The 26,033-nt window shown below is 44.8% G+C and overlaps 7 protein-coding genes across 7 annotated transcripts; 3 read left to right on the top strand and 4 right to left on the bottom strand.

Annotated features, from left to right (window-relative positions):
• Positions 1–1,231: 1,231 nt before the first annotated feature.
• On the bottom strand, positions 1,232–2,074 carry VTP01DRAFT_2442 (uncharacterized protein; the record flags this gene model as incomplete). The annotated part of the gene is made up of 3 exons (XM_069380904.1): positions 1,232–1,496; positions 1,556–1,731; positions 1,796–2,074. The coding sequence occupies 3 exons, from the start codon at positions 2,072–2,074 to the stop codon at positions 1,232–1,234; spliced, it is 720 nt and encodes a 239-aa protein (XP_069237218.1).
• A 3,319-nt stretch (positions 2,075–5,393) lies between these two features.
• On the bottom strand, positions 5,394–8,301 carry VTP01DRAFT_2441 (uncharacterized protein; the record flags this gene model as incomplete). Its single annotated transcript, XM_069380903.1, has 10 exons — positions 5,394–6,100; positions 6,160–6,498; positions 6,558–6,738; positions 6,799–6,850; positions 6,917–7,210; positions 7,278–7,394; positions 7,449–7,594; positions 7,655–7,816; positions 7,882–8,056; positions 8,117–8,301. The coding sequence occupies 10 exons, from the start codon at positions 8,299–8,301 to the stop codon at positions 5,394–5,396; spliced, it is 2,358 nt and encodes a 785-aa protein (XP_069237217.1).
• Positions 8,302–9,781: 1,480 nt separating this feature from the next.
• On the bottom strand, positions 9,782–10,361 carry VTP01DRAFT_2440 (uncharacterized protein; the record flags this gene model as incomplete). The annotated part of the gene is made up of 3 exons (XM_069380902.1): positions 9,782–10,114; positions 10,174–10,223; positions 10,277–10,361. 3 exons carry the CDS (start codon positions 10,359–10,361, stop codon positions 9,782–9,784), a joined length of 468 nt encoding a protein of 155 aa, XP_069237216.1.
• A 2,259-nt stretch (positions 10,362–12,620) lies between these two features.
• VTP01DRAFT_2439 (uncharacterized protein) lies at positions 12,621–13,031 on the top strand (the record flags this gene model as incomplete). Its single annotated transcript, XM_069380900.1, has 3 exons — positions 12,621–12,709; positions 12,766–12,872; positions 12,943–13,031. The coding sequence occupies 3 exons, from the start codon at positions 12,621–12,623 to the stop codon at positions 13,029–13,031; spliced, it is 285 nt and encodes a 94-aa protein (XP_069237215.1).
• Positions 13,032–14,889: 1,858 nt separating this feature from the next.
• Positions 14,890–17,643, top strand: VTP01DRAFT_2438 (uncharacterized protein; the record flags this gene model as incomplete). Its single annotated transcript, XM_069380899.1, has 7 exons — positions 14,890–14,899; positions 14,965–15,066; positions 15,122–15,216; positions 15,287–15,353; positions 15,427–16,106; positions 16,167–16,486; positions 16,548–17,643. 7 exons carry the CDS (start codon positions 14,890–14,892, stop codon positions 17,641–17,643), a joined length of 2,370 nt encoding a protein of 789 aa, XP_069237214.1.
• A 458-nt stretch (positions 17,644–18,101) lies between these two features.
• On the top strand, positions 18,102–19,397 carry VTP01DRAFT_2437 (uncharacterized protein; the record flags this gene model as incomplete). The annotated part of the gene is made up of 4 exons (XM_069380898.1): positions 18,102–18,118; positions 18,182–18,236; positions 18,314–18,818; positions 18,880–19,397. The coding sequence occupies 4 exons, from the start codon at positions 18,102–18,104 to the stop codon at positions 19,395–19,397; spliced, it is 1,095 nt and encodes a 364-aa protein (XP_069237213.1).
• Positions 19,398–19,549: 152 nt separating this feature from the next.
• Positions 19,550–23,837, bottom strand: VTP01DRAFT_2436 (uncharacterized protein; the record flags this gene model as incomplete). Its single annotated transcript, XM_069380897.1, has 26 exons — positions 19,550–19,752; positions 19,813–19,819; positions 19,881–19,921; positions 19,980–20,002; positions 20,061–20,144; positions 20,200–20,288; positions 20,627–20,718; positions 20,772–20,845; positions 20,903–20,971; positions 21,031–21,065; positions 21,124–21,205; positions 21,258–21,288; positions 21,344–21,451; positions 21,514–21,758; positions 21,815–21,897; positions 21,955–22,097; positions 22,153–22,209; positions 22,269–22,349; positions 22,409–22,648; positions 22,709–22,744; positions 22,797–22,855; positions 22,918–23,245; positions 23,331–23,369; positions 23,430–23,477; positions 23,533–23,565; positions 23,624–23,837. The coding sequence occupies 26 exons, from the start codon at positions 23,835–23,837 to the stop codon at positions 19,550–19,552; spliced, it is 2,544 nt and encodes an 847-aa protein (XP_069237212.1).
• Positions 23,838–26,033: the final 2,196 nt, after the last annotated feature.

Genomic DNA, 26,033 nt, shown 5'->3' with positions numbered 1-26,033 from the left:
TAGAGGTCGAATAGTACATAGAAGCTTGAATACCAGTCACTGTATGGGTTTCGGGGTAGCAAGGGTGGAGCATCCTGACGTATGTGCGTACGAATGCAGGATAGAGCATAGTAACCTACTTCCCTTTGTTGATCCTCAACCTGATCTGGATCCAGCAAGGGATACATAGCTTTAAAACGAGTTTATTTGATCTTTGCAGTTTCCATTAAAGGAGTCTTCCGATAGAAAACATGTTAATGGACACGACTCCTATGACCCTGCTACGTCTATCAGTGCATTAGCTACTTTTTGACCCCTTCTTCTCCATCCTGACCTTTGGCGGTCTCCTGTTTTACAAGATCAGCAAGTGATAGATTCAACTCTCGTGTGTCCGTGTATGTATGTTCTAGACAAGCGCGTGAGAGGCAAGGAGGGATGTATGTATTGGTAATAGCAGCAGAAGGGACTCCAAACGGGGAGGCAAGCGAGAAGTAGCAGTAGCAGGGCAAAGGCAGGAAGCAGCAGCAGCAGCTTAAAAAGGACAACTCCCAAAATTCTAAATGCAAAGCATTATCCCAGCCAGTTGGACCTTTTCTACCTAAAGGTCCCGTCAGCACTCCTTAGCAATCATTCTTGCCTAGACCAAGCCGATGCTGAAAGCCTAAATTTCCAACAAGGAGAAGGAGGAGAGGGAGAAACAGGAGAAGCAAGATGTAGTGCTGCAAATTGTAAACACAGACAAAAGGATAGTAGTAGCAATGGGCGTCATGCGCCCGTTTTTCCTTACTTGTCCTTATTTTCTTCATCGGCATGACTCCTTTTCGGGGAGTGCCTCCCTGAGCCGTGCGCTGCAGCAGCTCAAGCAAGCTTTTCCGCACTGATGATCTTTATTGTCATTACTACTACCACCGAATTCTGGCGAACTTTATTATTATCTCAAAAAGGAAAGGCATATATAAGAAGCAGATAAGCAAATTTTGTATTTGAGCGGATGAGGGCATATTAACGTGTGCAGGTGGGGCATAAACTTTACGCGATCCAAGCGCGCGAATTGGTAGACTAAAAAAAACTATTTACAAAGAAACGAGACGGAAAAAAAATAGAAACGCGACAGGGGAGATCTCTGAGATAAAGCAACACACACACATATGTGTGCGCGCGCAGGGTTCTCGAGGGGATAAAATTGCGAAAGGGGGAGAGGATAAAGCGAGATGTTGATACGAGTTTAGGATGAGGATTTGATTAGATGGATCTAGTTTCTGTCACGAATCACGCCAGGGTGGTAGAGACTTGGTTGGTAGGGGCCAGCCATCTGCATGGGTCGCACTGGCGTTGGGCGATGACATACGGTGGTGGCGCGCTGGTGCTGTTCAACGTAAGAAGGGCCGGGTGCAAAGACAATGGGGCCCGTCATGAGAGGCGGAGAAACAGAATAGTGATCGGTCGGAGTGGACGGAGGACTTGGCGACCTGTCTGTTTCGGAGTCCTCGGTAGTTGCAGGCGACAGCGGGCAATCACTAGCATCATGGAATATTTAGAAAACAGACAGGAGCAGTAGCAACAGCAGACTACTTACGTTCGCTCAAAGCTAATGTAGCGTTTTATGTAAGGCTTCGCATCGACGTTTTCATGACAGCGGGCGTGGCGGTGGAGCGTTGTGCGGCGTGTGAAGGACTTTCCACAGTTTGGAACTTGACAGACGTACGGACGATTCCCGGTATGGGTACGCCGGTGTCTCGCGAGGGAGGAGGACTGTATGTGTGTGCGTATCGCGTTAGACAAGCAAATATTATGTTTCCATGGGAAATAAACATACGTCACTGAATGATTTGCCACACGTTTCGACTTCGCACACGTGAGGCCGTTCTCCAGTGTGAGTGCGGTAGTGGACAGTGAGGGCAGAGCGTTGGATGAATTGTTTGCCGCAGTTGGGCCAAGTGCAGAGGTATGGGCGTTCGCCTGTGTGAATGCGGCGATGCCGAGAGAGGTCTGAGCGTCGGGAGAAGCGTTTGCCACAGTTGGCCCATGTGCATTCGAATTGTTTCTCGAGAGGGCCTTCCTGGGCAGATTGGTTGAGAAGATTGCTGATTTCCATGTCTTTGTTGTTATTGATGGATGGTTTGGTGAAAGAAGGAAAAGAAATCGAGTGAGACAATGATTTTCGCTCCGGTATTTAAATACATTTCCTAGGAAGGAGGATTGGGGGAGACCGAGACAGAGGACTGTCCACGGGTTGAGAAGGTTGGTGCCACAAGAAATCTTTTCGAATGACGCACGCAGCACATCGACCTGTACACAACACACACACGCACACACTAACAGCCCTCGGCTCTCACGCATATACATGCACACTGGGTGTGCGTGTGTGTGTGTACACTTTTTACTGCCCAAAATGACGAGCCGTACTCTTCTTCCATGTCTATCTTCTTTCTTCTTTGATTGCCTTCTCCCCCCACCTCCTCCCGTACATATGCCCCAAACCTAGTTCCACATAGACGCACGTACACGCACACACGCACACATATATGTCTACAACCTACACACTAGCCTGCTTTCCTATGACCTTGCTCCACGAAATGCAACATGATCCTCCTTTCCGGTTTGCTTTTGCCCCCTTCCTCTCCCCCAAAGCTCCCTGTCTTCTCTCTGCTTGTCTATTTCTTGATGAACCCCCTTTCAACGTAGACATGTAAGAGCACCCCTTTCCGACAAGCCAACATCGTCCGGTTTGAGGACCTCGTAGCAATTACATGGAACTTTATTGTTTCCATCTTTGCGCTTTTTTATCGACTTTATCATGCAAAGTCGTTGCCACGTTTCTGTTTTTCTATCGCATGCATGCTGTGCTGCAGTCGTACCACGACGGCGGGGATGAAACGTCACAGCGTCGTGCACCTATCGGAAACAAGGGCACGAGCCACAAAGTAAATGAGTGAGGGGGCTAGGGGCAGAGAGAGACACACATCCAAAGAGAGAGATTTGGAGCACCCTACCCACACTAAAGTAAATGAGCAGTTTCAGATCTCTGCCACCAACATCCGCTCGTTCTCTCAACTACAGTCTAACAGTTTGCGCCAGCCAGTCAAGTATAACTGCGCGCGTGCAACCGGAATTACAGCACTAAGACATATTAGAAATCAAATGCTCGAATAATTGGTCCTCCATCATCTAGTTTTGACCACTTACCAGTCACACCCTGGCTTTTGCCTGGTGCTTACCAATCAACATTCTGATCAGATATGCTCAATTATTCCGACAAGATGAGTTACCGGTCGCACGAGAATGGAAAATTTGCGGCCTGTGCGACTGGAAAAAAAATCATTGATGATTTTTAAACATCCTCCTTTCCACCTTGACAGCGCGCGCACTCGCTCTGCACCGCCGTAACCTATTTTCCTTTTTTCTGCTTGTCCCAGTGTGTGCACGCAACCTTGGTGCCGCTAATGCTGTATCATGTGGTACACATCGGAAATACAAACAAGTAGTAGCAGTGTAGCAGCAGTAAGAATGCTGTTTGGGGTCACGGGCCTCGAAAAAAAAGCCATCTCTCCTTTGCAAGGTTGGAAAATGAATCTGAGACATTCTGAAACAAGCAAATTTTGGGATGGCGATCGCCGTTTGTGTTTGTTCTAACTCGCCCGCAGATGCACCAGTCCGCCCATCCCAAAAAAAGCTCAAGTACTGGCTGCTCGTTATTCATCGATTGGAAAGGTGCGACACACAGACGCCCTTGTCCTACAAGGGCTGAGTTCATCTGTCGCCCACATGGCAAAAACCTTATACTCTTCCGCTTCGCGCCGATAGAGCTAAAATAAAATAGCCTAAAGTAAACCGTATATATTCCCGTTTGCAACAGCAGCAGCTGCCCCTGTAAGCGTTGTCGAATGCGCAGAGTATAAAGTTGTAGCAATGTCACGTCCGGTGTCCTCGTGCTTCAGCAATCTGCGAGGCAAAGAGTAACATTAAGAGAACCGCAGAGAAAGAAAAAAATGAGGGGTGGGAACCTCGGTGATCGTTGCACCAACGACGTCAAGCTGGGGGTGACTTACGGCCGGAAATGGGGTTGTGGAATGGAAGAAAGAAGGTAACTTTCTGATCACTTAGTCGGGGTCCCTCAAGTTTTATTGCAGATCTTCAAGACATGATGGCAAATCCATGCAAAGAAACCAGCCCATACCCTTCGTCCACGGAGAGCCCACCCATGATGCTGTCATGCAAAAGCAGGAGTGTGGTTGATAGCGCGCGCACACACACACACCAACTACTCGTTGGAGCACAAATCTGCTGGTCTTTGCACCAATATGCTGAATGTAAAACTCTAATCTAGATATGCAGGGCTTACGCTGCAAAGCAGTACACGGTGCAACATTGACCATATCGAAGGATGTTATCTTTGCACTCATGACGTTTGAATTTCTAAGACAGTTCGTTGGTCAGGTTTTTCATTGTCTTGAATCTCTTCCATTGGATGTAAAATTCAGATGCATACTGTTTCAATCATCGCCGTGAAAGAACACATGAGCTGGGGACAAGTAGGTTTTCTCGCCGCACAGCACCCGTTCTGATGATCAGTCTTCGCAACCTAAAAGAATAGATCACCGTGTCAAGAAAACTATGTAGTATATATACTTGGATGATCCGATGGAAGCCAGAGCAGTGTCCCGTCTGCAGCAGCTTCATCCTCGAAAGCAGGCAGACCAATTAAAGGTAACTGTAAGAGATACAGCCTGCTTACGCAAAACTAGCATTGCAGCAGCAATACTTCCGAGAGTATCATTTGGACCTTTGCTCTTACATAGCGAAAACATCTCAATATTTGCATCTGCTTTTGGTAACCCGATCCACGTTGCCAACGTCTATTCCCTCTCGGCGCCACTGAAGTGATCTTTGTCTTTCTCTCTCTTCGGGTCGCATGTTATGCACGATGACCTTTTTTCTTGTGTATTACTTGTGCGCTGGAAAATGTTTCAGGGTCTCTCACATGGACAGACTTCTTGATCCCATGACACGGGCGTTAGTCTCCGCCTGCAGCAAAAAGATCTTTGTCCACATCCCCCACCCCCAATGCCCGAAAACACATCCTACAGGAGCTTTTCGAGATGAAAGAAGGTTTAAGCCGTATAAAGTTTTAATAGATTTTGTACAAGGAAAAAACCTTGTTGCCAGCAAGGTTTTACAAATGTCATCATCATCATCGTCTTGTTCCTGTTATGCTTGTCCTCAACCCCGCCATTCTCCTCCGCCAGGAGTTGCGAGCAAGAGAACCTCTGACACTTGGAAAAAGATCTCCCAAACAAATAGAGTATCTCGATGACGATACACACGATCTTTGTTTACGTGTCAATATTACCTTACTTGTTATTTATTTATTTTTATTATATTTTTTTGGGGGTCTAGCTCTTTTCCATAAACTTCTAGTTACTTCCCGAGCTTCCGTACTTGCTCTTCCAAACTTCTTCCATCTTATCGTCAATTCTAGAGAATAAGTAAGCAGCACCGTTCAACTTGTGACCGGGCAAAATGTCTAGAGTGAATTGATCGGGTATTTTTCGAAGCGGTGCGTTCAGTTGGCGAGAAATGCTCTCAGATGTAGAAGGCATGTATGGATAAATGACAGCGGAGAGCAAATAAACAAGGTTAAGCGCAGCGTACACGACAGCATCGCACTTGGCGCGCTGCTCAGTAAAGAGAGCATTGCTGACATTCGATTCTTGAAGGTACAAGTTGCCTCTTGCAGAGATCGACATCGCAATACCGAGTGCCTGACGAATCTTGACATTCTCCATAGCATCAACGTATTGTCCCAACAACTCGTTGACCTCCTTGATAAATGCCACCTCGGCCTCACCCGAGAGATCGGCCTGAGGAACAACACCGTCGTATTTCGCCAAAGCGAACTTGATGATACGGTTGACAAAGTTGCCGAGGTTGTTGAGAAGCTCGCTATTGTTTCTGGTGATAAAGTCGTTCCAGGTGAACATGGCATCGCTGGTCTCAGGGCGAGAGGACAAGAGGTAGTAACGCCAGACGGAAGGCGGGATTCCGGTTTCCTCTGCGTTTGTGCCAAAGACACCAATGTTGCGTGATTTCGAGAACTTGCCTCCCTCATAGTTGAGGTATTCTACAATGTGATGTGAGTACCAACCACCGCACATTGCTACATCTTTGATTTATACGTACCAGCTGTGCTGATGTGGTTTACCATGGTCCAGTCTTCTCCAGTGGCAATCTGGACACCAGGGAAGATAACAGAGTGGAAAGGCACGTTGTCTTTACCCATGAATTGATACAACTTTACATTCTCGGGGTTCTTCCACCACTTGGCCCAATCGTCAGTGTAGTTGGCAGTGATGCTAGGGTAACCGATAGGTGCGTCGAACCAGACATAGAAGACTTTTTGTTCATAGCCTTCCAAAGGAACAGGGACACCCCACTTCAAGTCACGAGTAATGCAGCGTGGTTTCAGACCTTCCTTGATCCAGGACTGAGTAATGTTAATACCATTGTGAGACCATTTGCCTATCACGGATACATAAGCATTGCCATATTAATTTACAGTTTCTCTAACTGGATACTACCTTCGGTGCTGGACTTTTCATTGAATGCAGCGATCTTGGGCTGAAGCTTGGTCAGATTCAAGAATTGATGCTTGGACTCCTTTGTGATAGGAGCAGTGCCATCCAATTTGCAGCGTGGGCTTATCAATTCAGTGGCGTTGATCAATTTACCGCAAGCATCGCATTGGTCACCGCGAGCATCCTATGCAAACCAAACCATAAGCTAAAGGCCACTTGACATCAGTAAGAAGTTGTTTCTTACATTGTAGTTACAGGATGGGCAGGTACCCTCGACGTAACGATCGGCCAAGAATCTATCCATTTTTAAAGCTGATTAACGACAATGTTGTCAATCAATTGAATGATAAACGTCATCGTACCGTTGGCACTTTTCACAGAACAACTGAATCATGGTCTCCTCGAGGGTGTATCCATTAGCATACACCTTCTTGAATATATCTTGACAGATTTCAGTCTGCTTTGGCGTCGAAGTACGTCCGAAGTGATCGAATGAAAGCTCGAACCAGTTGTATACGCTGCGGTGAATAGCATTGTACTTGTCACACAATGCCTGGCATGACACACCTTCTTCCAACGCTTTGGTCTCGGTGGCAGTGCCGTATTCGTCAGTACCGCAAATAAATAAAGTGTTGTATCCACGGGCACGGCAGTATCTATTCCAATTATCGGTCACTTATGCATAAAACAACGACCTTGTTCTCTCAGTTTCATATTGCTTACCTAGCATAACAGTCGGCACTCAAGGTTGAACCGATAATGTTACCCAAGTGAGGAACGTTGTTGACATATGGCAGTGCAGATGTAATCAAGATGTTGCGTTCGTTGTCTTTGGGAAGGCTAAAATAGTCGTTAACATATATCGACACTCCTTATCTCTCAACCGAACATTACATTTTCTCGGTGGACTGTTTGGCCATGAATACAGTGTTGTTCAATTTTTGGGTCTCTGGGTTGAATTCATAGCTGGTAGCTTTGGCAGCTGCACCGCCCTTATCCTTGCCTGAGGCAGCCTGCTTTTTCTTTGCAGCTTTGGAGATCTACGATACATTTTTGCGTAAATTTTCATGAGTATCTTCTTTGATTATGATAGCACTCACGTATTTATCGAGAATCTCCAAAGTATTGGCGACCAATTTGTTCTTTGAGACGTTGGCGAACCAAGCAGTCAACGCAGGGTATTTATCAAGATCAGAAGATCGAGATAACGCGTCATACATTGTGCCGATATATACAACATCTGCGGCGCCGAGTTTCTCGCCCTGCAAGATTTCACACAGTCAGTATATCTCTCCTCCCTTCCTTCTCTGCCGCAAGCGAGACAAACATTAGCAAAGACTTTGGAGCCAAAACGAGCAAGGATATCTTCTGCTGCCTGAAGAGCTTCGGGCGTCTTCATTTGAAGCGTCAAAGGAGATACAACGAAGGCTTCCTTTTCCAAGGCGTTGTTGAGGAACAATTGCTCGTCTGAACCATTGAATGCCAAAGCATTTAACAAGTATCTGTCGCAGTGTCAGTTCTCACTGCTGCTGCTGATTGCTGCTGCTCGTCTCTCGACTTACTTGACGGCAACATTGGATTCCAGGAGAGCAACCTGATTCGGCAACTCCAGGGCGACGACATCGCCAGCTACGTGCTCAATCTTGGAACCAGCCAACTGAGCAGCAAGGACAAGTTTGAACGCACTAGCGTAGGGTTTTGTGTTGGGTGCAAGCTTTGGCAGGGTGATCTTGGTAGCTGCCGTCATGAGTCGAAGAGTTGAAATTGACAGGTCCGTTCTCTGGCCCAGACGTATGTAATATAGTGTGGAATTGATTGGTCAAGCCACTGTCCAATCCGTGAGTCATGTTACCCATTGTTCCTGGCTTACTACGGCTCTGTGAGCTTGACAAGGACGATAGCCATATCCATTGAATGCTTTGGATAATAGCTACAAGTACAGCCGTTTGAAAAAGGGGAACTTGGATGCAATTGAAAAGAAACAATGTATAAATCATGTAGATATAAACGTTTCTCCGCGTGGAGCATCTACAACTCTTTCAATTTTTCGCACGTCTCCAACAATAGTAGAGAGCATATATGTAAAAAGGCGTGATAGGAATGTTTCACGTGTAAGCAGTCTGGAAAGGAAACGTCATTTGTCTAGTCACCACCCGTCGAAGCTGTCTGAAGGAGAATGTTACCTACGGCTTGAGTACCATAGGTAATTTTTCAAGCAGATAGCTCACTGAGAACAAATATAGGCATATGTACATATATGAGGCTTCGTTGTTTTGGTTTGCTATCCAAAAATTATAGTTTGGAGCAACAATTGGATCATAATCTTGGTGCAAGACCTGCATATTTCTCGAAAGTTGCAAATTGGAACAGGAATTAAGATGTATGGAGATATCAATGAACAATTCAGAAAGCATTGACAGCATCAAATAGATGCCGATTGCTATTCCAGACTTTTGTCTTTGGCAATATGACGCTTGTATGTCTGGCTATCCTGACAAGCTAGCAAGGAGAGAAGGGCGAGCCCGCCTAAAATTTTTCGGGGACTCCGTCGACTTGACCGTTGAGAGGATACAATGCTGGAAAGCAGGCATTAGTCTGAAACTTTATCTGGATCAAGGGCGGACACTGGAGAAGTGGGACTTTTTATCTGCGCTGGAGTTACGAGATAGACAACTCAAGTTTAGCGTCTCTCAGAATTATGTTGAACTGTTATGTTTATCCTGGCCAGATCGAGGAAACATAAATTGACCGCCAACCCAGGAGACCATCGATTCCGACCTGGAAGGATATATGCAGCGATCCTCTTTTTCATTTATTGAGAGTGGGATGTCTAAGAAACAAAGAAAACAAACAAATAAAAGGGGACTATCTATTTATGTGTGATGCCTTGATCTTCGATCGCGACTTGGGTTTGTAGTGCGGGGAGCATATTGTGTACTTCCACGTCTTCATCTCTAGTCTAAGGAAGGGATAGCAGAGAGAAGTTAGCCAATGAAACGTTCACTTTATAAGTTTTGTGGTACTTTGAAGGCAAAAAAGTATAGAGCCAATATGAATTGCAACAATAAAAAAATACTGCATATGTTTGTCTCGACGGGTTTATTGACTAATGGGTATATAAGAATATTGGAGATCATCATATGAAGTAAATTGTGGGTTTGAGTGGTTCTAGGTACTCGGGATATATATAAGGCTTTAGAGTAGGGATTTCCTTCGGACACAACAACCTACCCTCCCGAAAGTTGTCTCGAACGATGCAATGCTCTATTTTGTTGAATTGTTGATTTGACAACCATGAAGAGCTGAAACAAGCTGCTCAGGTTGATGCGCGTTGGGATGGCTATACTGTTACGACGAAGTCCAGCAGCGTTCGTCACTTGTACTTGCAGTGTCGTTGTGGAGGAATTTTCTGCAACAACCATAATCTGACCGCTGCTATGGTCAAGGTCAAGCGCGATTCGTCGATACGCTAGATCATTTGGGATGATTATTGGATGTTGTGTCCGAAGGAAATCCCTTAGAGTATCATGATCTTCTGCTAGAGTAGACCGGATTGGCTCCTAGCGAATATGAAACGTTACAAAGAATCACAACAGATGCAAGTTTTGGGTCAACTTACCCTGAAGCTTACGAGACTCTCAATTGTTTCTAGTAACGCATGGTGGGCAGCTTGATTTGGTCGATTGTAGAGTACGTGTATCCACTCTTATCGAAATCGAGACGGTAAACCTCCACTTCATTGCCGTAAACGAATATCCCAAAGGTTACAAACTCCTTGGGGCCCTTGGCTTGACGGATACGAAACATGAAGCTGCTTTTTGAGCATTTCGCCAATTCTCGCGCGGTCTTCTTCCTCGTCCTTGCATTCGCTATCATGCATTTTCACCGCGCCGCAGTCAACTTCTAGTAAATCATACATGAGCGTAAAATCGATTGTTATACGCTTGCTGGAGCTGGTGCGCGCTTCACTAGCTCTCTCCCTATATGAAGGTATAAATATACATTTAGCATTGCTTTTATCAGAACTTACCATCAAATCCTGACCATGCTACTTCTCGTAAAAATTAGCCTGAAAAGAATTGATACGTTTTCAACAGTGAAATCAATTTCGTGTTGTTTCTTGTTTTTGAAAGGGATTATGTCAGGTGATCTGTCCATCGTCTGCCTCAAAGCAACCAAGAAAGCCGAAAGATATCGAACGAAACACCTGACGGCTGTATGGTGGGCGGTTCATACGCAGGAGGAAAATATTCGTCTTGCTATTTGTAACACTAGATGTTCACCGAAATTAGCAACATATGGAAGGCTGAGTAGGCTGTATGCATCCTACGTACTATTCATCGATGGTTGATCATCTCGTAAGCCCGGTTGCTTAGTTGTGTAGGATCCAGCCGCTTCTCGGTGGGACACACGTGGCAGGATGTAATCCCTGAAAGATCCCTACTAATAAAGCTAGTCAGCGACATAATAAATATGGGTATACGGGTAAATACTAACAATCTCTCATCCAGACTTAGATCATTGCCCATCCCCAATATTTCCGTTTCTTCCTGAATATCAGCCATGTAGAAATCACATAACGAAAGAAAGTATGGACGTGACTGATAGACTTCTCCCCATATCCCCGGAGAGCCCCACCAAATTGTGAGCCACTATGTGGGCTTGGCGGGTCAGTGTGCCTAGTCGAGTGGTCGTCTTGATGCACGGTCTCCGTGCCTTTGTCTTCACGCTCGGTCTCCATGCCGTCGAATTACTGGTTTATTCAGACCGGCGCTCGATGGAATATGTTCTTGATTTACTGTTGACGTTCCTGCGTCGCCGCACACATACGCCCGGGATTTTCGGCTTGCCATAACAGTAGCGTTCACCTCTATATCTCCTGAACGTTTTGGCTGAAGTCGCTCAACCAATTCCTTACCCGACTGTTGCATCGTGGAGGGACCAGATGTCGGCACGCAGGCCGATATGACGAGGCTGCAGCTCATGTCGAGGAACAATGGAAGACATGGATAGCGAGTCCGAACGGTTTTCACTACTTGATATCGTTCCCAGGATATAACAATAGCTGCCCTTTTTGGAGTGGTGGTAGCTAGGCTGGAGTCGGGTCAACTACTTGGAAAGTCCATTTATGTGTTTTATGTATATAAGCTGTTTAGTGTGTAATTTAACAGAACATTACAGACACCTTAAGGTCCAAGCATGTTCAAACATCGACGGCGTAAGCATGTGATATACGTACTTTGAACCCGCCATTTTTCCAAATGACGTATAGGTGTCTGATGGTATGTTTTGATACTTTTTCGTTTGGGGAATGGTTCTGAGCTACGCGGATGGGATGAGAGCTAATAAACGACTATGTCGATGACAATAGATGACAATAATATTTCTGCAAGCGGACATGTGCGTTCTGTCGTATCCTAGCCATCCTCACTCGAGTCTCGCGCAAGCCTTAAATCATAATAAATCACTGGATATACTTCTGTTTGCCACTTTTTGTTCCTACAATTACATAACGTCTCAGTATCAGTGCGTAAGAAATCAGGTCTAATCGTGTTGCTATGGTACTATTTTTTGTGCGTCTTTTCTTTTGCACTAAGACGCCAGTTGCAGGCATCATGATATCAATCCAAAAATATGAAGTATAGACCAATCACCCTTCAAGCACTGCGAATAAACACAATCCTACTTGTTCCCATAAACAGACTTATATCATTCGCTTTTGACTCTTTTTTTGTGGGAGTGATCCAATTTCATTATGGCTAATCCAGATTCGCTGGATTGGTTCATTTTAAGAGATGTGGCTCATATTCATGGAATTGACCCAATTTTGGGATACCTGTCCCATTTTCGCTATACTGGACAAATTGTATTTCAAGCACTGTAAAGACTCTTCTATCGGCTATTTTAAGTTGCCTTCTCGAATTTGCGGTCAGCCGATATTCAGGACGGATGGCCCGTTTCACTTGCCATGCTCAATTTGGACGAGGTGGCGGATGGCCCAATTAAATTTTTCGTTTTTCAATTTCGTATTCCAGCACTGGTACCCTTTCTCTTGTAAACACAGCAATGTCCGCATTGAGATCGCAGTTGGGCAAGAGCCTCAAGGAGCTCCGTGTACACTTTTGCCAGACCTCCCCAGCAAGCAACGGCCTTAGGTACGGTATACATTTCCACGGTCTGAGATGCAGTGAAGGCTAAATATCGTATGCAGAGAATTCGTTGCTCAAAACTACACTGCCATCAAGAAGGCCAACCCTGAGCTGCCCATTCTGATTCGCGAGGCAAGCGGTGCTGAGGCTCGTGTGTTTGCTCGTTTCGGTGAGTGTGGAATCGAAATACATGCACATTTGAGTCGTAACTAGGGTTTATTGATGGTATATGACTGCAGACAAGGGCGTTGAACGCAAGGTCGTGTTGCAGAACGTATCGGCAAAGGACATCGAAAAGACTTTGGAACAGCTTGTAAAGTCCTCTTAAGAAGACAGTTATTATAGATCTTCGTAATAAACCCGCAGCTACTCTCTTACACACGATATTGAACGATACCAATGGATTGGAATAATCAGCGCGCGCACACCCAGGCAACACCTAACGTCTTGCAATGTTTCGTAAGGGAAACGCTCAATAGCTATCATTTTTTTTTGCCTATGGCTAGATTATAATAAGAGATGGGGAAGATCGTTGTACAAGATCCTCCATTTTTGGGTCCATATCATACAATGTCACTGTAAGCGATAGCCCGTCGCTGTCACACAAAGTTGCAGACAAATAGAGTGCTGGGACTGCAAGCTTTCCAGCAAGGTTCTTCTAGGAACACTAGGAAACTGAAGGAAGAAGCCCGTAACAACAATCTTAAATGGTTATTTTGGGAAGGGATTTACTTCGGACAGACTGGACCTGCCTATGTAGCTGATGTGGAGGAGATGAAGAATATGGTTTCCAACACCACAAAGGCATGCTTTCAAATTGAAAACGTTTTTAAGAGGTGTCCATTCACGCTATATGACAACGATAAAGCAAGATGGCTCCTTTGTATCCCATCCTTTCTTGTTGAAGTGCATATAATAGGCGATACCTTTGTATTTATCTATCTGATTGTCCCTATTCGCAAGCACATCAGGTGATGAGATCCTCTCCGTCATAACTTTTCCGTCTTTTTCTTTCATGTTTTCTATTCATCCGTATGAACCGGCTTCAACATCCTTCGTCATATTACATCGAGCAACTCGACAAGTTCTTGGACGTATTCCGACCTTTGCGGTCAGTGGCTCCAACTTTGGATCCAAGCTTCTGGCAGATAGCTAGAAGAGATACTTGGACACGCCGTTTTCGTGCAACTATAGACAAAACGCGGTCAAAGTTCCAACGTTGCTTTATTTAGTTATATATTGTACCCCCCCATATTTCGTTTATGATAACGTTTCGGCTTGCAAGTGCAAGTGATTTGATGATGATATTTTCATTTGACTCGGGTATTGACATCTAATTTAGAAGATAGGAATCAACTTGTTCGACGAGATGATAAAGAAACGCTCAATATATTTCCCATCCATCATGAACATAAGAAGTTTGGATGCAATAGCAGGTACTAACATAACATATATATATAATTTTCTCCAAACAAATAAGAATCAATGTTATACTTCTTCTGCTTCCACTATGTATGTAATTTCTCTGGTTCTCTCTTGTCTGTTAGTGAAGCAACCAATACATAGTGTCTTGTGATGAAAAAAGGATGCATTGATCGTTTCATAGTCATCTTGTTGCGTTAGGTTACTTCAAATGTCCCAGGGCTTTCATATGTTGAATTTCTATTGCTGCAGCTGTTCCCGGTAATGAGTTCTGTGCGCGTAGTAACTCCCATAAATATCACGTTCGATCATTTATGTTATGATAATAAATCGGTTAAAAATATGCCTTTGACTCAAACTAGAAACCGTTTTGGAGGGAGTAACGACACTAATCTGCTAGAGTCACATAGTATATACGGCTGTCCGTGGCAAGTGCAACTTGTGTTGAATATAGGAGAATTCCAGGTCTGTTCCGGTGTTTGACCAGTGTATACTCATATATCCGTGTTACTGTGACGTCGATACTTTTCAGGATATTGACAATAACACCAAGCTTATTTTGCTGCTGCAGCAATAGCATATATAGCGCATGGTCTGAAGCTGTCAATTTTCAACGCAAAATCAGCGCTGAAGAGGCATTATTACTGCGCGCAAGCCACTTGCAGATCAGTGATTCACCAAAAAAGATCCTGCCGATTTGCAAGAGGGAGGAGGAGACTTTGTCCTTGGTTCTTTGAACTTTTTTTTACATATATATCACAGCAATGGCTTCTGGTGAGCTACCACAACTGAATGCCTAGGTCGAAAACATGCGCATTACTCATGTATGCTTCCTACAGAGAAGCTGACGATCCTCCTCGTTGGTTCGGGTGGTCGCGAGCACGCTATCGCCTGGCGTCTTGCTCAGTCTGAGCGTGTCGCACATATCTATGTTGCTCCCGGTAAGCAACCTATACTCTCTCGTGTCAAAATGCAATTCCTGACAGGTAGACCTAGGCAACGGCGGTACCGCCCTTGGCGACAAAGTGACCAATGTCGAGATTGGTGTCAGCGACTTTCCCAAGTTGACCGAGTTCGCCACCAAGAACAATGTAAGATACAAGGCGCTGTGCCTTTGCAAAAGAAATAGCGGCAGCAGTGTATTTATCAACTTTAATATAGGTGAACCTCGTCGTTCCTGGCCCCGAGCAACCTAGCGTGGATGGTATCCAAGCAGCTTTCAAGAAGGGTTAGTAATTGTGGTGCTGCAAAGCAACTGTACAGTGCTGTGATAGATTCTGATAAGTATATATATATTCTAGTTGGTATTCCTTGCTTTGGTCCTTCTCCCAAAGCAGCCATGATGGAAGGCTCCAAGACATTCTCCAAGGACTTTATGAAGAAGCACAACATCCCAACCGCCGCCTACGAGAACTTCACTGACTACGAAAAGGCTAAAGCCTACCTTGAATCCGTTGACCACCGCGTCGTCTTGAAGGCTTCCGGTCTGGCAGCCGGAAAGGGCGTCCTTATTCCTACCAACAAGGAGGAAGCGTTGGCTGGTCTCAAATCCATCATGTGCGACAAGGAATTCGGCGATGCCGGCAACGAAGTCGTCATTGAAGAATATCTGGAAGGTGATGAATTGTCCGTGCTTGCTTTTTCGGACGGATACACCATTGTACCTCTTCCTCCTGCTCAGGATCACAAGCGAGCTTACGATGGCGATCAGGGCCCCAACACCGGCGGTATGGGTTGCTATGCACCTACACCTATTGGCACTCCCGAGTTGATCGAACAAGTCAAGCGTACGATCCTCCAGCCTACCATCGATGGCATGCGCAGAGACGGTTTCCCGTTTGTCGGCATGCTGTTCACCGGTTTGATGTTGACTGCATCCGGCCCCAAAGTTCTCGAGTACAACGTTCGTTTCGGTGATCCAGAGACTGAGATTGTTTTGCCCTTGCTCGGCGACGACTGCGACTTGGCCGAAATCATGTTGGTATGTGATTTATATCGTGCTTTACAAAGAAAACATAGTTTAATGCGATGTGTTGGATAGGCGTGCGCTGAAGGTCGTTTGGATGCAGTAAACATCACCACCAAGCAAGCATACGGTGCCACTGTCATTATTGCATCCGGAGGTTATCCAGGCAGTTACCCCAAGGGTAACGAAATCACTATATCTGAACTGCCGAAAGACGTGATGGTGTTCCACGCTGGTACTGCAATCAAGGATGGTAAGCTTGTCACTTCTGGAGGCCGTGTCTTGGCCGTTTCTGCCGTCGCATCCACCCTCCGCGAAGCTGTTGACAAGGCTTATGCCGGTGTGAACTGCATCAAGTTTGATGGCATGTATTACAGAAAGGATATTGCACACAGGTAAACCGATGCTTTGAATGCCTGACTTTTTACATTTGCTAACTGCATACATATTTTCCAGAGCATTCAAGCATGCCGAAAAAGCAGAGCAAGCTGGTCTTTCTTATGCATCTGCAGGTGTTGACATTGATGCTGGCAACCTCCTTGTGCAAAAGATCAAGCCTCTCGTCAAATCGACCAAGCGTGTCGGTGCTGACTCTGACATTGGCGGTTTCGGCGGTCTTTTTGATTTGAAGGCTGCAGGATTCACCGACCCGATTCTTGTATCTGCCACCGATGGTATCGGCACCAAGCTCAAGATCGCTCAAGCATGCAATATCCACGATACCGTTGGTATTGACCTGGTTGCCATGAACGTCAATGATCTCATCGTCCAGGGTGCTGAGCCTCTGTTCTTTTTGGACTACTATGCATGCGGCAAGCTTGAAGTCGATGTTGCCAAGGACTTTGTCGCCGGTGTTGTTGAAGGCTGCCGTCAATCCGGATGCGCCTTGATTGGTGGCGAGACTGCCGAGATGCCTGGTCTCTACGAACCCGGTGACTACGACGGCGCTGGTTTCGCTGTTGGCGCTGTTGACCGTGAAAAGATTTTGCCCCGTGCCAATTTGCCCATCAAAGCCGGCGACGTTGTCTTGGGTCTGGCATCATCTGGCGTCCATTCTAACGGATTCTCCCTCGTACGCAAGATTATTGCCTCCCAGCCTGGCTTATCCTACCACACTGCTTGTCCCTGGGACTCTAGTATCACCCTTGGCAAGGGTTTGTTGACTCCTACCCGCATCTACGTCAAGCAATTGCTTCCTGCTATCCGCAAGGACTTGGTCAAGGGCATGGCACACATTACCGGCGGTGGTTTCATCGACAATATTCCTCGCGTCATGCCTGAAGATTTGGCTGTTGTCTTGGATGCTCAAGCCTGGGAGTTGCCTCCTGTCTTCAAGTGGCTCAAGACTGCGGGTAACCTCTCTGCCTATGAAATGTCTCGTACTTTCAACTGCGGCATTGGTATGGTCGTTGTTGTTGACCGCGAAGCCGTTGCTGAGGTTACAAAGTTGCTCTCCGAGTCAAATGAAAAGGTCTACGAGATTGGCAAGGTTGTCGCCAAGACAGAAACTGACGGTCAAGAGGTTGTTGTCAACAACACCGGAAGCTGGTAAAAGGAAACAACAACATCAACGTCAAAAAGAAAAAGCAAAAGCCAGATAGTTTCTCTCAACCCTTTCTTTTTCCTTTTATCTCTTTTACTCATGCTCTTTTTTTTCCAACCATTCATTTGCTTTTCTCTTTGTAATCTGTAAATATCAAAACTACATTAAAGAAGCAAAACGTTTTTTGTGCGACTATCCTTTTCTTGCGAACAGCCAAAGCGTATGTTCCGTGGCTATGTTCAATTTTCGACATATCACGAGCGAGCTCTGCAACAAAGGCCAGATATTCGTGCGAAATGCATAGGTTTTACCCATGAAGTAGGCAAATGCCAAATTTTCCATTCGTTTCCCGGAGGAAACACACAGTCCCCGATTTTCTGGATCATTCCTTACGCGTCGTATAAAAAGGAACCCAATCCCAGCAGCGGGGCAGCTCTTCAACGTGCTTTGATCGCCTCGAACGAAAAATGTCGAACCCTCGCGTGTAAGTCATTTCTGTGCATTGCCATGGCAGCAGTTTGTATGCTTACTGACGCCGCGCGCACAGTTACTTTGATATTACTATTGGTGGCCAACCGACCGGCCGCATTGTCTTTGAGTTGGTAAGTTTGGGCTCGCTCGTCCGTTTCCTGTTCACGGCAGCAGAGTTTTTCTAATAAAATAATTTAATGTGATCTAGTTCAAAGATATTGTTCCCAAGACCGCCGAGAACTTTCGCGCACTGTGTACCGGTGAAAAGGGTGTCGGCAACTCTGGCAAGCCCTTGCATTACAAGGGCTCGCTGTTCCACAGAGTGATCAAGAACTTCATGTGCCAGGGCGGTGACTTTACTGCTGGTAATGGTACTGGAGGCGAATCCATCTACGGCGAAAAGTTCGAGGATGAAAACTTCCAGCTCAAGCACGACAAGCCGTTCTTGCTATCCATGGCCAACGCTGGCCCTGGCACCAACGGATCCCAGTTCTTCATCACCACCGTTCCTACCCCGCACTTGGATGGCAAACACGTCGTCTTTGGCAAGGTCCTCAAGGGCAAGGGCGTTGTCCGCCAGATTGAAAACCAGGAAACTTCCAGCGACCGGCCCTTGAAGGATGTCGTTATTGCTGACTGTGGTGAAATCCCAGAAGGTGCAGACGACGGCGTTCCTGTTCCTACCGACGGTGATATTTACGAGGATTTCCCAGGTATGCTGATAGACATTAAGTTTTAGATGGATACAGTGGCTCTAACCTTCTTTATCAACAGAGGATTACGAGGGTGCAAAGGAAGGCCCTGATGTGGTTGAAATCGCAAACAAGCTCAAGACCATCGGCAATGATTACTTCAAGAAAGGGGAATATAACACTGCCGGACAGAAGTATCAAAAGGCCGTTCGCTACCTAAATGAAAAGCCTGCCTTTGACGAGGAAGACTCGGAACAGTTCCGATCCAACTACGCTGCCGTCAAGATTCCCTGCTACCTCAACTATGCCATGTGCGCCTTGAAGTACGGTGACAACCGTGCTGCTATCAATGCTACCACCAACGTCTTGGAATATGATGCTAAATATTTGAAGGATACCGATATCACCAAGGCCCATTTCCGCCGCGGTTTGGCAAAGGTTGCTCTGAAGGATGAAGAAAGTGCTATCAAGGACTTTGAAGCTGCTGCTGCAAAGGACCCTACCGATGGCGCTATCAAGCGAGAACTCAACTCTGCAAAGCAAAAGTTGGCTCAGCGAAAACAGAAGGAGAAGGCGGCCTTTGCAAAGCTTTTCAGTTAATCTAGTAATCATTCCACACGCGCACATATTTGTTCTATAATCCGCATGATTTCCTTTTTCTTTTTTGTTTTTACACGTTTTGATTAAAGATGCACACTAACTAAATGCACATACTACTAACTAAAAACTATTTACACGAGAATTCTCTTGTACTAAGAAACAGTCGACTCCAACATTGATGCTGTTTCTTCTTGTTCTTTCTGATCCAATGCCTGGCGAGTTTTTACAAAATCCTGGAGATCGGTCATGGCTTCAGTGAAGTTTGGCCGCGTTACGCAGATATTTCGAACCCATTTGGACAATTGGTTCACATTGTTCTGTTGCGTAAATCGGCTTTCAAGCAATATGACAGCGCCTACGATACATCAATGTGAATACTTCAAGGCATTCTTTAACACAGACTAGCATGGGTTACCCCAATCCTGATAAAGAGCAACATGTATCAGTATTTGTCTTTCTGTACAGTTTGATAGTATATGTTACCTTTTTGTGGCGAATACATCGACCAAGCGCTTGATTGATCGCTACGGAGATCCCACATTAGATCACTTGTGTATCGGAATTTAAGCTACGAGAATTTACCTCGAAAAGCTTGGATCCTGTACCTGTAGATTTTATACGTTAATATCCCAGACTTGACCGTTAATGTTTTAGCATACTTACCACTCTGCGCCGCTTAGTACATTATCTCCACGTTTTCTCCTATTGTCATTGTAATCCCGTTTCAGTTCCACCTGGATATCTTTGCTACGCCATGTATTAGAGCATCGATCACAATCAGTCGAGTACATTCCATGCTTACACATTTGGGTATGGTATTCCAAGGGCTACAACAGCTCTGCAATAATCATCTGTAAAATCGATGCCTTCACTAACTTTGCCCCGATACACCTGTAGGAAAACGTCAGAATCAAGGTTGCGCCGGATATCAATGTCCGGATACTTGCAGCAAAAAAGATCGCACCGTTTTTTGAAGTTGAGATCCCTTGTCTTGCAGCTTCAATTTGCTCATAGTATATTTTCATGTGCTTTTCAAACACCTGCTTGTTTTTGCTCCCTTGTGGTTCTTCAAATTGCGCGTTATTTCAAGGATGTCCCTTGTTGTCTTTATATCTTCTAGCTTACCAACGAGTATATGCTTGCGACTTTCTAGTCTGGATTTAACTCCTGTTTCCTATTTGGGAAAGATATTCGTATACGATGTCTAATGGGCGTCAACTAATACGTACCTTCCATCTCTGGAAAAGCTTATCTAGCATCTGGTATGATGGTACAAAGAACAATATGCCATATGGTATATTTTCTGATATATTGCACAAAGCTAATTGCGACTGTCGTCAGTTTGAAATTCTCAACAACCTTGAAGGAGCATACCTTCGCCGACAGCATCTTGATAGGAAAATGTAGAAGATTTTTCCCAGGTTCCAAGAAACTCGACATTTTGTGGCCTATAACGACATTTGTGAGTAAAAGGAAGCATCTGGTTGCTATATATACGTGATTACCCAACAGGGATCGTACTAATCCAAACTTGAGACTTGTTAATAACATGATTAGCTTCAAGCCGGATAGGGCTACACATCAAATTGATACATGTTTAATCTATTTGCGCTGCCGTAATGAGATGACTTACAATTCAGTTTGTAATTCAGAAGAAAACGTATTGAGCTGCGCGATTTGATATAAGTATGAATCAATGCATAGATAGACATTGGGCATATCGTACCGGAGACAGTGTTCCACTCGTCAGCACGACGGAATGTGCTTTGTCAATAACATCGCGGAATATAACACCAGGATTAAGGCACCTAGTAGCAAATTAGAGACACGGACAGTGCGAGGAATTTTGAACCGACATACCAAAATGCAAGCTTGTAAACCCAAGCAGATTCTAGGTAATGCATATATAAGCAAAGAAGAAAATGGAAGCAAGTTTTCACTTATACCTTTTGCTAAGCTCGGTCCACGCTGTACTTTCCTAATGAGAGCTATTTGATAATCTTCTGCATGTCCACGCTTTGTATCGAAAAGTATATCGAGAATAAAAAATAGCCCTGGAAAATGTAGAGCGTATTATTTAGACTTACGCAAAGAAAAGTGTATACGCTTTCTTTACCTTCAAAAAGTCGCAGACTTTTGTTGCTCAAAACATAACGTTTCCATTGTTTTCCAGAGTTGAATTCGTCGTCCACCGCAAATTTTTCCTCCTCTGCTGCCTCTCTTTTTCTGGACTCGGCATCTCTTTTCAACCTGTCCGAGTATTCCTTAACCCTTCCATATGCATCTTTCAGATCCTGGAAGGTGAGAGCCGTGATTTTGCCTTTTTCATCTAGTTCATGTAAAAACTGTGCGCTCGACCATCTAATGCCACAGCGAGTTAGATAGTCGAAAACATATGTGGTAAGCCGAATGCTTACATATGAATATATTCTTCATAGCTCTTTCGTTTGTTGTACGATACAGATTCATTTGTGATGATCCTCAATATTGTATCTGGAAGCTGATGCAGATTTGAGAAATGTTTGCTTTTTTGCTACCTGCGTTGCATTATACTTACACACAGCAATTTGAGATGATCGTCTACAATGGATGTAGTAAGATTTTTCCGTATCTGATAAAGCTCCATTTGCATAGCTTTCATGTCGGATTCAGTTGTCTCGAGAGATCCGGCTTCCCGCGCTGTATCCTCGATATTGTGTGCTATACAAAAGCGTCACCATTGATATTCAAATTTCAAGGGGTTCTATCCTTTTACCTTCATCGAGAATAACAATATGTCCAGTGAGATTGATCTCCATAGATTGTCGCACCACTGACATAGAAAGATCAGTTTGGTCAGGCAAAGCTCGTATGGATTGTGATTAGACCTACAGGGATCAAGCAAATAATTGTACGGACAAAATATGATATCTGCCGCTTCTGCTAAGGTTTTCGCCGCAAAGTATGGACATCCTTTTGCGCATTGTAAGCTTTTTTTCCTTCTATAAAAAAATACACGACCGACATGTTACCTTGCATTTGCTTTCCCGTTCTCCTCAGATCTTCGATATCCCAAATCTGCGCCGCGTCTTTTCTGGTAATCATGGAGCCCACAAGTTTTCCAGTCTTGGAGCCGAATGTACATCGATTGGAATCCATGAGAGCCAAGCTAACACCCAGATCTATTTTTAGCGTGATTTGGATAATCGTAGGCGTCCACTTTATATACCATTCTTCCGTTTTGTCGCTTGACTTGGATACTTTTGGATGTACTAGAGAATCGATATCCATCAATCAAGTATCCTAGAGAGATACTTGCGTTCTTTACTTACGACAGTATTGATCGCGGCTACCAAGGACGGACATTTCTAACGGTAACAGTCAGCATTGATAATGCATGAAAATGTGATTTGAGCATACTTGGTCGGTAGCGTGTATTGCCTTTTAATTCGTTGATCAACTGAGAGAGCTGTTTATGCCTTCAAAGATGACAATAGGTTAACGGAATGTAGGCTTATCATTCTCTGTTTTTTTTTCTTACGTTCGACTTCCAACATATATCTTTGGTACCCTGACAGTCGGCTCTTTCTCGGGAGGTGTTTCCTTTGGCGTCTGTGTGTCTTCTATCTCGATCGTAACAGCGGCTTTATTTTGATCAGTCTGTTGTAGTTTACGAGGTAGCTTGACTGGTCTGAAATCATCGTCTTGACTATCTAAAGGGCGCTTGCCGCTTGTTTCCCCCTCCACAACTGTCGGCTGTGTGGGCGATAGATTTTCCTTCACTTGCGTCTGCTTTTCTTTGTTGGATTGCTGTTTCTTCTTCTTCTTTGCTTCTTCCTTTAACCTTTTCGCCTCATATTCTCTCCATGCTGATTTGTAACAAAGTAATCAAGATATGCAAAAGTATGAATTAGTATCTTCCGGCCCTCATGTATGATGTTGTTTACTGGTTACCTAGAGTCGCACAGAGAATAGCCAGTGATTTGCCAGATCCTGCATGGCGAGTTTTATCAATAAATTGGAAAATCCTTGCAAACTGACATTGTTCCTGACCTGTTGGACTCTCTAGCAAAGTATTTTGCTTATTTTTCAGTGCCTGCACTATCTGTCTCTTAATCAGCTGGAGGCGAATCGTTGATGGTTATTGATCCCTTACTGACCTTTGCCATCATTTGGATCTGTGCTGGATCTGGATGTAGCAATAAGTAACTGCAACCCGATCGAGTTTCACGGCAACTTGCACTTACAAGGTTGGAATGGGAACTCAACAGGTACACCACCCATCGGGTACCTCTTCATGTCCGATGGTGCGATCGATGGAGATCCTTTCATCTCTGAAGAGTCTGAAGGGGTATCCGAAGGGGAAGGCGATGGCGTCCGGCTGTTGGAGGTAGAGAAGCCCCTCCGCTGTGCTTGCCATTCCACAAAAGCACTCGGTAGAGACGGTGCTTTGCGAGACATTGTTAATTGAAAGGAACGACTGTAAAAGGCAATAGCAGCAAAGGTGGCACTCTCAATGTACGCGTTGCACCGCGACACGCGTGGGGCGGCGGACTGAGTTGGGCCTGCCTAACATCTATCCAGTTGTATTGCGCACACAAAAATACCAAACTCTTCTTTATATGCTCTTTCAGGCTCACATCCAGTGCGCTTGGTGTGGAAATCCATGGGTGTTTTAAATTTATGCTTTTCTTTCTAATACAAAGCAAAGGTTATCTCTATAGTCGGCATATGTGACGAAAGCAACGTTGCGGAGGATCATCCAATAGAAAATATTGGAAGGGCGAAGGAGAAATGAAGAGAAAAAGATGAATCGCCAGTAGGATTGCCAAATAGCTCCTAAGACGGTGGCGCAAATGATACAGAAACCATCAATGATCCCAATACAAACCAGAAGGCGTAAGTTCAATTTCCAGAGTGCGTCGACGTTCATACGGTTGATTGAAGGTCTGTAATATATGTCCTCATTATACGTTTCGGAAGTTTCGCGGATTCTGAACGAAGGCAACCGTGAAGCGAACTTTATCATCCATCGATGCTTGACACACGAGTGAGGAAAAGCCCTTGGTAATATTCGATGCAGGATTTCTCGACAGGAGTTTTCACGGTGAAGGATTTAGTCCTTGATGTGAGAGACCGTCGAGATAATGGGCACGGAGCGGGAAGCCATGTACCCTATTCAAAGGCTACTGAGCCCATTTCTTTTCTCAAGTGATTATAGCTGCTGCCAATAGCCTTAACAGAGGTAAGAATGAATGGTGAAGATAGCATTCAAAGCAGTTCTTATGTTCAGCAAATAGGCGGCGATATTGAAAGAGACTCCCAGATGCATTCCTAACTTTTCGTGAATAAAGCCTTGCATGGTAAGTTAACGCTTTTACGCTCTCATACAGTGCAGAGGCGCCTTTCAGCGCTTCGGGAGTCTTTTTTCCTGAAGTCTAGACAATCGTGGCCTTTTTCTGCTGTCCGCAGCCTCTTCGATCCACACGGATTGTCCTTTTTGGGAAATATCTTCATGCTGTCAGATGCTCCTTCATGGAGACGAAAGTTTTTTTCTTTTCACTCTCCCACTCTATTAAACTCGTTACTTTTCACTACACACTAGATTCAAATGTATATCTCTGACGCGATATACCATTTCTGCGGGTTTCAGGCTTTCGGTGCGTACTCGCCACGTCTCTGTACGACGGTTATGCGTTGACTTGTTGCATAAAATGGGCGGATGCTCCCCCCCCCACGTTTAAACACCGTCCTGCATCCGTTATTAACCTTTCCCAAAAGAATACATGTCTATGTACATGGTATCACTATGAATTTGCAAGCTCTCTGTAGAAACTCGCCGCGTTTCGCATCGATGAGTATACATCATGATCCACCTATTGGGTCAATTCACTCTGGAGTGCATAGTTTATTTTCTTATAAGTTTAGGAGCTGTTCCTCACAGCAGCGCTCCGAAGACTTCAGTTGCTTACATTGTAGAGGCTAACATCACTCATATTTTTCACCGCGTTATGGAATACTAACAATGTTTACCTCGTCTTGACCACAACTACTTCTGCAATGAATTTGCAGATATCCAAGAAGTGAGACATATAAATGAAAATATTACGGTGGAGCTACGACTAATCTACATATTCAAAGGAGTATCTTTTGTTGTCTCTACTTTCACTTTCAAGCAATCTACATACACCAAAATATTGTTCAAGCTCTTGATACTAATGGTGTAGTTTTGCTGCATGTTAGCCCTTCTCTTTCAAAGCAAGCTTTAGACAAAAAACTTACTGGCCATGACATTCGCATTTACTGTGAGCGAAGGATCTAGCAGAGCTGGTTCTCTTCTAGCACATACTTGAATATATACTCACTTTTGCAACTTGGCCAGTGTACATGGGCATGCATTGCTGACAACAGTTGACAATATTTCCAGCAAAAGCGAAATTCACTCGATATAGTGATCTCGTCCTCGAGAGACTGATTTGCCCATCCACATCAAGCTTTGTAAGCACATTGCTCTGCCGGGTTGCTAAATCTGGTATATTAAGCAAAAGCAGCAGCAGCAGCTTTGATAAGTGAGCTTGACAAAACCTTTGAGTGAGGAAGACTGAGCGCAGACCAAACGTTGCTGCTCTGCACCGTCACTGCATCGTACATAGGTTT

This window comes from Rhizomucor pusillus (assembly GCF_041956525.1).
Source record: "Rhizomucor pusillus strain CBS 183.67 unplaced genomic scaffold VTP01scaffold_13, whole genome shotgun sequence".
Taxonomy (NCBI): domain Eukaryota; kingdom Fungi; phylum Mucoromycota; class Mucoromycetes; order Mucorales; family Lichtheimiaceae; genus Rhizomucor; species Rhizomucor pusillus.
The sequence above is the reverse complement of the archived record's forward strand: the minus strand, read 5'-3'. Positions and strand labels throughout refer to the sequence as shown.